This window comes from Varanus komodoensis, unplaced genomic scaffold (genome assembly GCF_004798865.1).
Source record: "Varanus komodoensis strain SLA01 unplaced genomic scaffold, ASM479886v1 scaffold3, whole genome shotgun sequence".
NCBI classification, from domain to species: domain Eukaryota; kingdom Metazoa; phylum Chordata; class Lepidosauria; order Squamata; family Varanidae; genus Varanus; species Varanus komodoensis.
This window is the reverse complement of record NW_025335761.1, coordinates 31741707-31757028: the sequence shown is the minus strand read 5'-3', so window position 1 is coordinate 31757028 and position 15322 is coordinate 31741707. Positions and strand designations below refer to the sequence as shown.

The following is a 15322-nucleotide window of genomic DNA, read 5'->3' as shown; positions in this document are numbered from 1 at the left end:
CATATCTGACACAAGATACTAAAAGACATTTACATCTGCCTTGAAGGTGGCTGATAATGATCCAAAAGTTCAACAATATTTTATTTAGATTTTATCCATACTGTCTTTGCACTGAAAAATGCCATTCAGTGTGACTAATGCACAAAAGATGCCCTTTTGCTCCATGCTTTCGTTAGTAGTTATGGGGTTTGTATGCCCTGGAAACTGGATCAAGTGTGAAACCCCTTTTGTTTCAATTTCTTTTCAGGTGGATATTCAGTTCAACCAGTGGGTAGAAACAGTACCATTGTGCTATGATGTATTCTTGGAAGAAGATGTTGATACAAAAGCGCTTGAACAAATTTACTTATACAAGGTTCTCTAGTATAACTATGTTCTGACATTCATATGGCATCAGTTGGTGGTTCCCCAGTTCTTCAGTGACCAGAGTGTGAGAGGAGGAGCTCTGTGGGTCAGAGAAAAGAATGTGGAAAACACATTTTCTTTGCTATATAAATGAAAAGGAGTTTAAACAGAATTTGCCTGGTACATTTCTAGTGAGAATGACTAAGTATTGTTGCCTGCAGCTAAAGAATAGGAAGCGCTGCATAAACCACAATCTAAAGTATAACCCTCCCTCTTTGGACTAGAATTATTTTCACTTTTCCCTGGGGTTCAAAAATGCATTATATAGTACAGATGAGCCTTGGTTGCAAAGGGTCAAATGAGCATGCTTCCTTTGTGGTTTTCCCAGAATTCAGGCTGAAGTTTGAAGCTGACATTTAATCTGAATTTTTCTTTCAGTGTATGTCTGATTGCCACAAGACTGTTGAGTGTAGGTGGTTACTGAACTTTTCTGATTGGATTGTATTTCCCCCACCTAAAATGGTGGGTGGGGGGAGACCCAGGAGGCATGAACTCCTATGCAAGACCAGGCAAGCGTGTATTCTCCACCAGAGGAAAAGTAATAAAGGAGTGATTATTCATTGGCAGAGCTATCTGAAGCAAAAAAATGAGCCAGCTCATTCTTCACACTTAAATTTTCTTTTTAATGGCTAAAATTGCATATGTATCTCTATTAGCAGCTTGTTTTCCTTCTGTGCAAGGTTGAGAGAAACAGTTAGCTTTTTTCTCCACCCAGCACAGAAAAAAAGATGAAGGGAAGGGAAGTGTGTGATTGGGAAGTACACAGATGGGGTGTTTGTGTGTGTCTAGGCACCATCCACTGATTGCTATTTGTGGGCTCCAGGGGCAAAAATGTTGCCTGCGGTAAAGTGAATGCCATTCTTTCAATAATGAACTCTTTATTTTTTTAAACCAGCAAACTTCTATATATCTTACCTGTGAGAAAGCTCATAAAGATTAAAAAAACTCAAATCTCTAACACTTCTTAAGAATTAGGCCAGAAAGATACCATAAGGTCAGTTATATGGGCTTTTTAATGAAATTATGAGTTCTCTGGTATTCAGTCCATGTGTCTGACATACTTTCTTTTTTAACTCTACAAATTAGGTATCCTATTTTTGAAGGAAAGTGCTACCTTCAGTTTGACCACAGTGGCTCTGTTGATATTCAAAACAAAAAAGCCGGGGAGGAAACCATGTGGAATATGTTATTCATTTGTGCTTTTGTGGTTAATTGCGATCATGCAATCCTATGCAAGGCCTACTTACCAGTTCTCTTAAGTTAAAAACTGAGGTACATTAACAGTGTACAATAGCAGTGGTTGTTAATGTCATTTCTTGCAGCAATATGTCCAGGGGCTGCTACTGTCTAGAATATTGACAGTATTTGTTTATTGTACCTGTCTGACGTTGAGACATATAAATCCCACCAACAGAGATCAGTTAATAACAAATGTGATTGAATGAGATTCCCCTCTTGAACATAAAGGTCTAATAATTCTTGGTATTATATACTTTTAGTAAATTGTTTTTATTTTGTTTAGCTTTTATTGTTCATGGCTCATAAACATACATGAATTTTAATTTTAGAGTTTTAGAATTGGATCTTCCCAAATGTAAGGACTGTTTCTTTTCTTCCTGATGTTCCTGAACAAGGGAAATCTATGCATGCTTATAAAGCTTTGTTTTTGTCTGCATCACCCAAAGATCAAGGGCTTTTATTTTGATAGCTGCAGGTTGCTTTCTGTTCTAGTTTAGAATTTTGCACAATCTGTGACCACCATCACAGAAAGAAGCATAAGTTCTTGAACCTTCCCTAAAGTCAGACTATGCTTCCTTAAGCAGTCTGTCCTTCCATTAAGAATCCTCTGGGTTTAGATCAGTTTCTTACATTTCTGGTATTTATCAAAGTGGCTTGCAGAATTCTCCTCCTGTCACAACAACCACCCTGTCAGGTAGATTGGGCTGAGAATCTCTGACTGGCCCAAAGTCACTCACTGCTCCATGGCTGAGTAGGGACTAGAACCCAGTCTCACACACTTAACCAGTACATCTACTAGCTCTGAGGATATTCTCTAAAGCTAGAAGTACATTTCACTCTTCTAGCCAACCAGGTTTACCTTTACTGGATGAGAATTGCCAAACCTTGGAGAAATCCAGATTGAGAGGAGGATGCAAGCCTAGAGCAGTGACTCATAAAAAGATAGAAGGAACACTCTCCTCTACAGATGAGGAGTGCTTGGATGAGTCAATCAGTACCAACAGAGGGATGCAGGAGAATTGTTTCACATTGCTCCACAATGTAAGCCTCGAACAAATGTATCCAGATTACAAGAAAGAGGATTTTGACCACATAAGCAGAACTTCCTGATGCTGCAAGTTGTAGGACAGTGGAACAGATTGCCTGAAAAGATGTCAGACTTTCCTCAGTTAAAGATTTTCAAGGAGAGACTCAATGGCAACTATCAAATGGTGCAGCAGCAGATTTTTTTTTTTTTTTTTTACATCAGCAGCTGGATGGACCAGATGCTTGAGGTCCCTCCCAAATCTGTGATTCACCTCATCACCAGCTGAGACTGATGACAAGGAGCAGAGAATCATATGGGCAGATATACCTTTATTATTATGTATTCTCTTATTCCATTGCACTACCCCATTTGGGAATAATTGCTTTGAGTGTGGAATGTCAGTTTTGTTTTAATAATGAACTGTTTTGTTAAGTTTTCAAGATAACTAAATAGAGAAAATAAACCTTCCTCTTCACACACACCACAAATAAAATAAGTACTATTATAGTTACTCTTTTTTCTTCCTGCGGTTGCTCATTTTTATTTTTGGATTACTTAGACTGGGGGTCCTTCCAGAAAAGCATGGGGAGGTGGGAATTGGCAAAAATTGCCTGCCATCCCATCCCCTTAGCTGAGCAGAGCTCTCCACAGGTTGTGCTGTCATTCACAGCAGCACACTCTACTTATTTGGCTTGTCCCAGCTCACAGGTTCAGTTTCCATTCTAATGGAAATTGCGTTTAGCTATTTTATAATTTGTATTTTTAATTTGTTGAAAAGGAAATGTGTTAGAGAAATTTAATAAAAACAATAGCTTTCATAAAAGAATTGGATTTCTCATTTATCTGTCAAGCCCTAATTTACTGCATTAGTTGGTCCATTATGCTACATTTTTGAACCCAGTCTCTTGTCATAATCGTTGATAGATTTCCATTTTATGCTGTTACTAATTGAGCAGCTGCTAAACCAATTATGAGTTCATTACTTACAGAAGGATTTTCTAGCCTCATCATTGATATAAAGCAAACGGTTTCTTAGTCACAATTTAAAGCACACCTCATTATTTCTATAATACTGTGTCCCATCAGATCCCAAGACATCACTGTTATTGTACATATCTATCACTGATCTATTTGTCCCTTGTTCAAGGCAACCTCTCTAACAAAGCTGAGTTGAATCTCAATTTTTGCAGTTCTGCTCCTAGCATTTTCCCATATCAATTTCCTCATCAAGTTCTTCTTGCAATAATGTCAGGTACACTGGGGCTCACATCCACAGGGAATAGGCTCCAAGCCCCCCAAAGGATGCCTGAAACTGCATACAGTGGGGAATATCCAGCAAGGGTGGCCAAACTGAGGCTCAGGAGCTGTGTGTGGTTTGCTGTTTGCCACCCATGGGTGCCCGCTTGCTGACCACAGACTCCCATTTGCACTTCTCAAACACCTGACATTTACTGTATGTGGCTCTTCCACTAAGCAAGTCTGGCCACCCCTGCTATATACTGTAAAATTGGCCTTCCATATTCATGGGGGCTCGTGGCACAGCACCCCCATGAAAGTGGGAAATACATGAATATCTCTAGGGACTCTGGGGATGCCATGCTCTTTGCCTAGGTAGTAGCCAACCTTCTGGCTTTTTGTCTCCATGGGCACAGAGAATATAGAATTATCTATGGCTTTTTCTTAGAAATATTTGTGATTTTTCCACTTTCACAAGGGTCCTGCACCCCTAACCCTAGTGAATGTGGAAGGCTGCAGTCAATTGTGGTTAAGTGAAACCGTGGTAACTGAGATAGTGGATGCAGGGGACCTATTGTATATTTGAGGCACTGGTCACCTTTTCATTGAGTCAGTCTCTGAAAAGAAGCATCCAAATGAAGTTAACATACTAGAAACCTGCAATCTTTAACTGTAAAATGTATTTTTCCTTTATGAGCCTGTATTTGCAAATACAAGAGACATACTTTAAAAATATATCTATATATTTTTCAGTCATTCATTTCAGCCATTCTCCAATTCTACTTGGATATATAGATATTGTATCCTGAGAAAGGCATGCAGTATGGATAAAAACTTGGTATATTGCATTTATTAAACAGAAAAAGGGATTTGTATACACAGTCAAGGTAGGATTGGAGCACCCCTGTCTCAGTGTTATGGTAGCAGAGTGCTCACAGTGAAATCTGTACCAAGGGTTTGAAAGCAATGTAAACAATTCTTGCAATTCTTTCTTTTCTCATAGATTTATTACTTTTTAGACCATCACTTACCATAGTCTCATGATGGTTTAACAGTAAGACAAAAAATAAAACAAAACACAGCATCCTAATCAATTTCTGACAATAAAGCCCATATTAAAATAACAGTCAAACTTTAAAATATTGGGAAAATAAAAAGGTTTTAGCCTGGCCACCAAAAAGAATAAAGTGATGGTGCCAGGTGAACCTCTCTGGGGAGTGTATTCCACAGTTGGGGCACCACTGCAAAGAAGGCCTTTCTCCATGTAACCACCCTGCTAATCTCCTTCAAGGAGAGCTCCTGGAAAATGGCCTCTGCCCCAGATCTTAAGGGGCAAGCAGGCACATATGGAAGGAGATGCACCTTCAGTTAACCAGGCCCTAAGCTGTTTAGGGCTTATAGGCCATCACTAGCACCTTAAATTGGGCCCAGATTTCAACTGGTAGCCAGTGTAGGTGGTAAAAGACCAGCGTTATATGTTCATAGCTGTTCGTCCCTGTTAACGACCTGGCAAGTCTATTCTGAACCAACTGAAGTATCCAAACCGTCTTCAAAGGCAGCCCCATGTAGTGTGTGTTACAGTAGTCCAATCAGGAAGTTACCAGCACATGGGTCATCATTGGCAGGCACTGCTCATCCAGATAGGGGTGCAGTTGATAAATCAGTCAAAGCTGAAGGAAAGTGCTCCTCCCCACAACCGTCACCTGGGATTCCAGGACAGCTCCAGATCGAGGAGCACTCCCAAACTGCACACCCTGTCCTTCAGGGAGACAGCAACCCAGTCCAGGACAGGGCTGGAAATATCTGCTTGGGAGGCTAAACCACCTACCAGCAGGATAGCCATCTTGTCTGAATTAAGCCTCTATTGGCCCTGGATTTATTAGATTTGCTGGCTGCAGATCTATTCCTTCAAATCCAGATCTTTGCAACTGCACCATCAGTATGGTTTAGCTGAGATTTAGCAAAGACCTGAAGGGTAGCAATGTTAGACTGTTGCAGCAAAACCAACAGTCTTTTGGCACCCCAGACACTAACACATAATTTGTTAGAATTGGTGCCAAGAAGTTTCTTTATCTAACAAACTCAATGTGATAAAGGAATTTTTTTGTCACCATCTTTTTCTTTGTTAAAAGCAGCAGGCCTGGGGTGGGAGGAGAAAGGCAGGAACAATACGAGTATGCATCTTGCTTATCTACTGCAGATAATAAGTGGGGGTGCGTTAAATAAGGCTAACCCAGAGAAAAGGGGTTATGTCACTCTTTGCTAGTGCTATGGTTCCAATCCATACTGCTTCTGCCAATTTTGCAGCTGTATGTAATCAGGTGATTCAGTTCTCAGCACAGGTGGTTTCTACTGTGAATAACTCAAACCATTTTGAATAGTGCAACAGAAATTAGAACACTGTTATATATTGGGTAGTATTTGTGATTCTTTTGGTAAGTAATGCCCAAGACATCAGTAAATATAACTACCAACCTATGGTGCACTTCCTCCTGCCATTCCCTAAGATGTAGACACACCTCAAAATAGAGACATGCCTGATCAGGAATCTGTAGATTCTAGCTTAACAGGTATTTCTTGTATTTATTACCATTACCACTAGGTGGCATTGAAAACACTGAAGTCCACATTTTCAAAAGTAGCTGCTTACCTTTGGTTCAAAGTGTCATTTGTGACAAAAATGTTTACCAGGCTAATGCTGCAATCCTATACACACTTTCCTAGGCGTATGTTCTACTGAATCTGATGGCATTCTGAGTAGCACTATAATAGGTAGCACTATAATTCAACCAGTGTTGAGTGTCCTTCATGAAAGAAATGCTGGACTTTACATTTCTTTGCCAACCAAAGATGGATGGAGAGTATCCTCCTTGTTTAGAGCCAAAGGTTCTGAAATAATGAATACATAATAATTATGCAGTGAGTGCTAAGAACAGAGTCTTAGGTCCATTTTCCCTCCTTGTTAAGTGGTGAAAAGGATGTTTAGATTCAGGTTGTATCTAATCTTGGTGTACACAGTGGCCCTTGTGGCAAAACTCAGACTTGGACCAGGATAGCTGAAGGATGGCCTGCTCCCATATGAAGGCTTTCCAAGGCCCAAGTCTGAGCATACCTAATGCCTTCTAAGCCAATGCAAGTGGTGACACAAGATAACCTTTTGTGATATGGCACCTCATCTCTGGAATCCCCCTTTAAACAACTTTTTAATGGACCTCTTTGCAACTATTATACAACTGGGATTTCAATTACGGTTAGCTATCTCAAGACCCCTTGAACTGAGAGGTGTGATCTATATGTATTCTAAATATTTAGAATATAAATAGGAAAAAATGAATATATAGGTACTTGCTGTCATATTCTCTGTGCTGAATAAATTTTCAGCTGACATGTACTTGTAAAATGCTGTGACAAGCCCAAATAACTGCCTGGAGAGTATCTTTAAAAGTGTATCAGTGAGTAAATGCATCTAATGTCGTTTGTGACAGTACAGTGTAGTGTAATTCTTTACTGATGTCTGCCCAATGTATTTATTTTCTATACTACCTAACAGCTGAAGCTCAGGCTTTTTTTCCCCTCACAAACTGGCACAAGTGTAGAGAAGTCAGGCCAGCAACCAACTGATTCCTCCCGCAGCCCCCAATGGGCCAATAACGCTCCCCCAGCCCTTCTGTGGACTAGATGACTACACCTAGGGAAAGGCTGGAGGTAGACTGCCCTGTACTCATCCCCACTGGTATAAGATCAGCAAAACCAGTAGGCTTCAGCACAGGTGGGCAACCAGCAGCCCTATAAGCTGTTTTCTTGACCTACAGCTTTCCTCATTTCTGACCATTAGCCCTGTTGGCTGGGACTGATTGGAATTTGAGTTCATCAATGCATGAAACTTCCTGCCTCTGGTTTATAAATAAGGTGTACTACATAAATTGTAGTGAGTGTCTGGAGCACTCACAAAACTGGCACCAGGCCTGAAAATAAATATTACAAAAACATCATCTAGCTCTGGTGTGGTTTTTTTCACCAGAAAGTAAAAATATGTTTGTATTTTAAAGCTATTGCCAGCATCCCAGTGGGAAGTCCTGCCCTATGTTAGTTTTGATCATAAATGGTTGCCTTTGCTATTTTTAAATAGGGTACTTTCTCAATTATTGTAGATTTTTAACGTAGTTTCAGGTGTCCATGGATGCAGTGCACCACCATAAATTTAGCAAGCACATCTCAATCCTATTTGATTAGGTTCAAAAAGGAAAAGGGATCAACAGGGATCAATTAAAAATGCATCCCAGGTTCCAGTGGGTTTATCTTTTAATGTGTGTTTCTCAGTGGAGGAAGTGTTTTGCCCCATTACTTTAGCTCATCAAACTTTCAGTATAGAAATATCTGTTAATGGAAACTCTTACGACTAATTTTATTTCCTAAAAACATATTTCTCCTTATCAAAGGTATCTGTTAAGGATGTCTGATGCCTCCATCTGATTTCTTGTAGAGAAAGGTGCTGTGTGCACCTCTCACAGCATCTTATCAGTTCTGCCCTTAAAGTAATCCCCGCATACCCTGCAACTGGTGGTGGTGGTGGGGTGGGGTGGGGTGGGGTGGGGAATCTGTTTGGTTGCTGCTGCTGTCTGAAGTAAGGGTTGCCATTCAGGAGATAGTAATTCAGGCTTGTTGAAGAGTTGTCACCTTTTCTCTTTTTTTCAATTGGTGGTGGGATATATACATATATTTCCTAATGGAATCTCTTCATGTAGATGTTAGTGAATGGGGATGCTTTAGATAAGGACTACAGCTCACAAAACCATTTTTACTGTTTCCTCTATTTGGAGGAAGAGATGGACTAACCAAATTATGAACCTGAGGAAGAAAAGAAATTAGCAAAGTGCTTTAATAGTATTTCCCTCCTTGAGCCACTATTCCCTAGTAAGTGGACTTCCCACCCATACATGCCATAATTCTCTACAGAAAACTGGGGTGAGCAGATCCTTCTTCACTGATAGATGGCAATATCTTTTCAACTCAAAGAAAAGTTACAAGAGGTATTCCGCTCACTTACTTACCTTGGGGCAATTGTAATCCATTTATTTGCAAGACAATCTATTACAGCTAATTTCAGGCAAGCAAGACTACAAGCCAGCCAGCCAGCCAGCCAGCCCCTCTCTCTCTCTCTCTCTCTCTGATATAGTGGAATATTGAAATACAAACAAAATGAGTAGATCATAGTTCCACAGGGCATATAATATTTTCAATTTGTACTCCATCTGCTCTTCATTAATGTATTCTGAGAAAGAGTAAAGGATCAGGTTTGCAACTTGGCCAAAATTCTCACTTGAGTCTCAAGTGGACTTGATAGCCAGGAGCACCTTCCTTTAGCTGTGGCTAATTTATCAACTTAAACGGTATCTTGACAGACAAAGCTTGGCCACAGTCATTCAAGCCCTGTTAACATCCTGGTTGGACTATTGCAACATGCCGTAGTGGGGCTGCCTTTGAAGACAGTCCAGACACTCCAACTGGTTCAAAATAGGGATGCGCAATTGCTAACAAGAACTAGTCTACAGGTCCATATTACCCCAGTTTTATATCATCTACACTGGCTACCAGTGGAAGTCTGGGCTCAATTTAAAGTACGTACATATAAAGTCCTAAACAGCTTGGGTCCTGGTACCTGAAGGATTGTCTTCTCCCATATGTAGCTACCCATCCTCTAAGATTGAGTGAGGAGATCCTTCTTAAAGAGCCATCCCCCAAAAAGGTAAGGGAGATGGGCCTCTCTCTCATTCGACCCTTACAGGAAGGGCCTCTCTCTCATTCCACCCTGCTTCTGGAATAGGCTCCCTAAAGTTGTGTGCCTGGCACCATTACTGTTATCATTTGGCACCAGGCAAAATGGTGCCAGTTATTTTAATAGTTACTTGTTTTTAACCTAACCTTATTCCTGATTTATAGTTTGCTTTCAGTTTAAATTATTTAAAATTTGTATGTAAATAAATTTTGTTGAACTATGTTTTTATATTTTAGATGTGTTGTTGATGTTTCAGTACTATTACTGTTACAATGTTATGTTGTTTTAATTGTTGTAAGCCACACAGGGAGCCCAAGTGTGGGCTGTTGTAGCAGCATATAAATTGAAATAATAAATAAGAGGGTGGAAATGCATCTTTATGACTGCATCTACAAACAGTTCCCAAACTATAGTGTGGTTGAAGTTAAGGAACTCACAGGTACTAAAGGTGTACAGATTAAAGTTTATACCATTTCAGTTATTTTTATGAAAAGGGCTTCAGGCACAGCTAAGCCCATTGAAACAAATGCATAAGCCCAGCAGACTTGGCATAGGATCATACTTCAAACTGCAAATGCTAACTTTGGCTGCAGTTATATACATTTTCTTGGGGAAATATTCAAAGAAAACATGCAGGATTGTGCTGTTCTCCCAAGTATTAAATAGGTGAGGTTGCAGGAACAGTAATTCTGAATTTGCACTCTGTAGGTCAAATATCTGATATGCATAACTGTACAGACCTATCTGTATTCTAGGAAATATATTGTGGAATAAATATATTGTGGTACAAAGTGTGACTAGAACACACTTGGTCAAATACAGGTGCATACAGGCAACATGAAAACCCACATTCAAAGGCTGAGTATGAGCTAAATTTGGATTGTTGTTGAACCATGCATTTGTTCAGGAACCATAGGATACTGTGTCATCTGAATTCAGGTAGGATAACAAATTATGGTGAACAACTTATAGGCCAGGTTTGTTTTACATCACAAAGAAGCTGTGGTGATTCCTTACCCTTGTTGGTCTGTCATGCTGTCTGGACCCAGTCATGGCATCTCTGCATGGTAACTTTAGTTTCCTGAAACCACAAAGAAAATCAACAGTCAGCCAAAAATCCATGTACCGTGAAAGCAGTGCAGGGTTGTTTGGCATATATGCGGACCCAGCCATAATTTGCAATCCAGTAACAAGCCTTGGGTTCTCTTAATGGATTGGTTATCCATCAAGCACATCTGAGTTCAGACAACACAATGACCCATGTTTCAACAACAACCATGGTTCAACAACTGACATTTAATGCTTGAGTATGTGTTATCTGAAGTGGTCACCATAGTGAGTAGTTCTTTATTCCCTGGGTACAAACAGCAGTTAGAAAACAAACCAAACAAAAATGTTGAGGCCAAATACCTACTAATGCAAGGGATAAATTCATACAAAATCCAGTCACAGTGGATATGGATCCTGTAAGCCAATGCAATAAGGATCTAGTCTTTATCTTATTTATTTACTTTATCCTGGATAAAGCACAATATTTTGATCTAAACTGCTAGATGCAACATAGTGTTACAGACTATTGTCTAAAGTGAAGAGAGTACCTTTCAATAAATGCTGAAAAATAGATGTTGCTTTAATGCCATTAATGGCCCATCAGGTTAATCTTGATGTAAAATTCCATTGTGGAAAGTACAAAAGTACACATCATACCTTCCACGGTGGGATTAAACTGAATACTTCATGCAATTTGGGATTGTGTCAGGAAAAGAAACATCAGATACATGATTTGGAACTGAATAAATAAGGGTGAAGGACAAGAGTTGCTTTTAGGTGAGGAGGACAGTTGCTTTTGAAAGTAGATCCTGCTTTGGCTCTAATAATGCTTACCTATGTGCCTACATACTCAGTATCTGTTCCTCTAGTTACAAAAATACCACAGAAACACTACAAGTATCACTGGAACTATCTAGCACTTGGAAGAGTAAGTAGCTTGGAAAAGATTTTTACAAAAGGGTAGCCATGTAATGTATTGCAGCAAAAACAAAGTGTTTTGAAACCTTAAGTTCAAACAAATTTATTCTGGTATAAACTTCTGGGGTCACTGCCTACTTCTTCAGATGCATGTTAATTTAATATTCATTTGGTAGACAGCCCAAGTTTAATCTCATTGACTCAAAAATTAATCTCAGTGAGGTCAATGGGACTACTTGGTATCCTGCTCAGGAGAGCAGTCAGAACATGTTTTAAAATAATATACACACAGACTGCATTCACATGAAAAGGTTGATGTTCCTGTCTTGGTATTACTTAGGAAAGTGTGACTATTCAATTATTATGTATTCTTTTGAAAAACTGGTTATTTTCCATAGAAAGGAGAATAATCTGTGTAGATAGAAAATTATATATCTGAATTTTAGCCATAGCTACTCTCTGTGATGGGCAAAACCCAAAACTTTGATTTACATGGGCAGTTGATTAAGGACATGCACTACTCTTTACAAAATAGGAAATTAATATGTTGCTGAAGTAACCTTTTTCTGGACCTTACTTGAGATAAAGGATGTAAATACCAGTAGAATAGAAGAGCCAGTATGGTGTAGTGGTTAAGAGCATGGGACTGGGACTCAGAGGATCTGGGTTCTAGTCCCCGCTCAGCCATGGAGCCAACTGGGTGACTTTGGGCCAGTCACAGACTCTCAGCCCAACCTACCTCACAGGGTGGTTGTTGTGGGGATAAGATGGAGGAGGAGAATGATGTAAGCTGCCTTGAGCCCTTTGTAGGAAAAAGGCAGGATATAAATAGAACAATAAATAAATAAAAATAAAAAAAGATGAAGCAGTTCTGACAGTGTGTCCACATCCCAGCTGAACTGACATAACATTGCCTTAGAATAATTGCCCTAAATATAGCTACTAGTTGATGAGTCTCTATGAAAACAAAAAAACCCTGCACTCAGTTTTAAAGACCTACTCATCTCTGAGCTTGTCCTTCCCAATTTTTTTACAAATACCTGATGATGTTTAAAGAACAGAGATAAGAATCTTTATATCCTATACTGTTTTTAAAAAATTTATTCTTTGAATGTGCATATCAGATATTGCTGCCAAATATATTTTGCTAGGAAACTAACAAGCCAACCTGCTTCCTGGGTACCAGGCACGATGATGAGCCCCTCTAGGCCAGGCCTCTAAGAACCTCGACACACATCAGAGATCTTTTGGGCTGCTAATTCAAAAATGGAGGATGAGAGCCTCATCCATTAATTAATAATGTAGCTCTCTGTCTTCCTGTGTGTCACAAGCTGGAAAGGCCGTGATCGGCCAATAAAGATGTAGGGGAAAGAAGTCGAAAGCTCCTCCCAACAGCTCTTCCTCATTGAGAGCTGAAGTAGTAGATCAAAAACTTCCGAGGAGGTAGGGTTGGGGGGGAAAGAAAAGAGCAAGGAAGGGGTCAGCAGAAGAAAGAAACGAAGAGAGAGAAGCCTCATTAAATACCACCCAGGCGGAAAGGACAATCGTGGTACAAATCAGGTAGGAGGGGATGGTGCAAGCCTTACGTCTGTCTTAGAAGGGTCGATCTGTCTCGCGGACCTATCTGGGAAGACCGAAAAAGGCACTCTCCCCTAGCTCTTGACAGGAGGGGAAGCTCATCCAGCAGGCTCCCAGCTGGAGGGGATCCCTCATTAAACATCAAACGAGGAAGCGGGATCGGGAGGGGGGGAGAGTCCCGACAGAAGCTGGACAGGAAAGAAGATAAGTGATCAAAGACCTGCCCTCCTTCCTCTTCTCTGTTTGTTTAGCGTTTGGGAGGGAGGGGAAAGAGGTGTGCGGCCCAGCGTGCGCAGGTCACAGGGTGACCCCGTGGGCGGACAACGGGGAGGGGGAGATCCGAAGCGTGGCCTTATGAGCGGGAGGGGGGAGAGGAAATCCCCAGGTCGGTCGAGCACGTTGTGGGGGGGAGGAAGAGGAGGGAGCCGCCGCCGCTGCCGCCGCCTGCTGTTCGGCGTCATGGCCCCATTGTGAGGCGGCCTAGGGGAGGGGGAAGCGGGGGAGGAAGGAAAGATCCGCTCTCTCCGTCAGTCCCAAGCAAGAAAGCAGCGTGTCAGGCGCACACAAAAGGCGCCGTCTGCCGCCGCCGCTACGACGACGACCCGCGCCCCTCTTCGTCTCGATTTAACGTGCTCGCTTTCTCCTCCTCCCGCCTAGAAACGGGAGTCCGCGATGCCGCTCTTACACCGAAAGCCTTTCGTGAGGGAGAAGCCCCCCGCTGACCTGCGACCCGACGAGCACGTCTTCTACTGCAGAATCACCAACGAGATCTTCAGGGACTACGAGTAAGGGGCACCACGCTCTTCGCCACCCCCTTTCCCTTCCTTCCCGTCCTCGCTACGCACACCCGTCCTCGTGGGCTCTGGCGCGATGGTTTGAACAGCAAAGCGCGGCGGCAAACGGCTGACACCTGGCCGGGGAAGGAGGAGGGAATCCCCTCCCAGAGGTCGGGGAACCCCGCGACTAGCCTTCTTTCTGTACACCAGGCAGGCTGCCCGGGCGCCTCAGGCTGCTGACCTTAGCGCCCCTCTCCCGGCTGGCTCTCTCTGCGCCCCTGCCGGACTGGAGGGAGGGGAGAAGGGAAAGTTTGTAGCAAGTGAGTGTCCGGGCTGCCGCCCCTTGCCTGTCCCTGCCCTGCCCCGCCTGCGTATCCCCAACCCCTGCCGCTCGCTGGCGTGGATTTTAAAAATGTTTTACTAGGCCTTGGTGTTTTGCGCGTTTGTGTTTGTTTGTGCTTCTAGCCCGGTACCCTTGACCGAGACAGGGCGGGGAAACTGCCGCAGAACCAACGGCCGGCTGCACCATCTAGGCCAGGCTTGGGTTGAGGCGAGGGACTGCCTGACGGGTGTTCCTAACCGCCTCACTTGACTATTGTTTTCGTAGCAGCTGGAAGGACGGAGAATAAACGCGCCGCCTATTTAGCCGCCTGAGCGGCTGCCTCCCGCCTCTAAATACTACTCCGTTAGGCTTGAGTTAAAGCCTCCGCAGCCCTCCCCCTGTTTCTCTTTTAGTAGTGCAGCTGAGCAGCCCGGTTTTATCCGTTATGCAAGACCCTCAAACACCTGTCTTTGCGGGGGGAAAAAAATCATCCCTTTCACCAAACTGGAGACTTTGGTGACTTTCCGTATCCCTTGATTTTCAGTTGTGGGAGCAAGCCTTGACCACCTGTTCATCGAACTCCTAAGGCTGTATAAAATAGTTGAACTTTATGCAAGCAAGGGGATTGCACGACGGATGTATTGGACTAGCTATGGCTAAATATCTTTTAAGGATTTGAGGATCCTGTAGCTTTTCAGTTCGTTATTTCAGATTTTTAAAATGTGTATTCACTCCCTTGCTCCTGTCAATTTGTTCAGTTAAAAGCACTTGTGCGTTAACTTGGTTAAAACGGAGAGTGCAATCCTCTGGGTTGTGACCGAGAGGCTTACAACCATCCTTTGCAAGATAGGAGTGACAGAGTGGATCTTTGCCTCCCTGTCCTGTCTGCATTTTGTCTAGGGAGGAAGGAAGGAAGGAAGATGGAGTGCCCCCCAATAGCTTGTATCCTGGCCTCTCCGATCATTTCCACAATGCCCTCTTTTTCCCCTCTGGGG

At 42.1% G+C, this 15322-nt stretch overlaps 1 protein-coding gene and 1 long non-coding RNA gene across 4 annotated transcripts in view; one reads left to right on the top strand and one right to left on the bottom strand.

Annotated features, from left to right (window-relative positions):
- BAZ1A (bromodomain adjacent to zinc finger domain 1A) overlaps positions 1-15322 on the top strand; it is a 91036-nt gene that overhangs the window by 21513 nt on the left and 54201 nt on the right. Inside the window, exons 1-2 of one of the 2 annotated variants that reach the window (XM_044436686.1) lie at positions 13600-13614; positions 13887-14014. In XM_044436686.1, coding sequence (XP_044292621.1) covers positions 13902-14014 — 113 coding nt within the window. In that variant the 5' untranslated portion in view covers positions 13600-13614; positions 13887-13901. Of the gene's footprint in view, positions 1-13599; positions 13615-13886; positions 14015-15322 lie in introns of those variants that run through there. The other variant, XM_044436685.1, reaches the window with a different exon arrangement.
- LOC123026749 lies at positions 55-14611 on the bottom strand. 2 transcript variants are annotated; one of them, XR_006415371.1, is made up of 4 exons: positions 13953-14611; positions 13238-13417; positions 10701-10764; positions 55-445 (listed from the first exon to the last, which is right to left on the bottom strand). It is a non-coding gene; the product is annotated as an uncharacterized LOC123026749 (long non-coding RNA). The 2 variants fall into 2 exon arrangements; XR_006415372.1 differs by lacking the exon at positions 13238-13417 and having other exon boundaries at positions 13953-14610.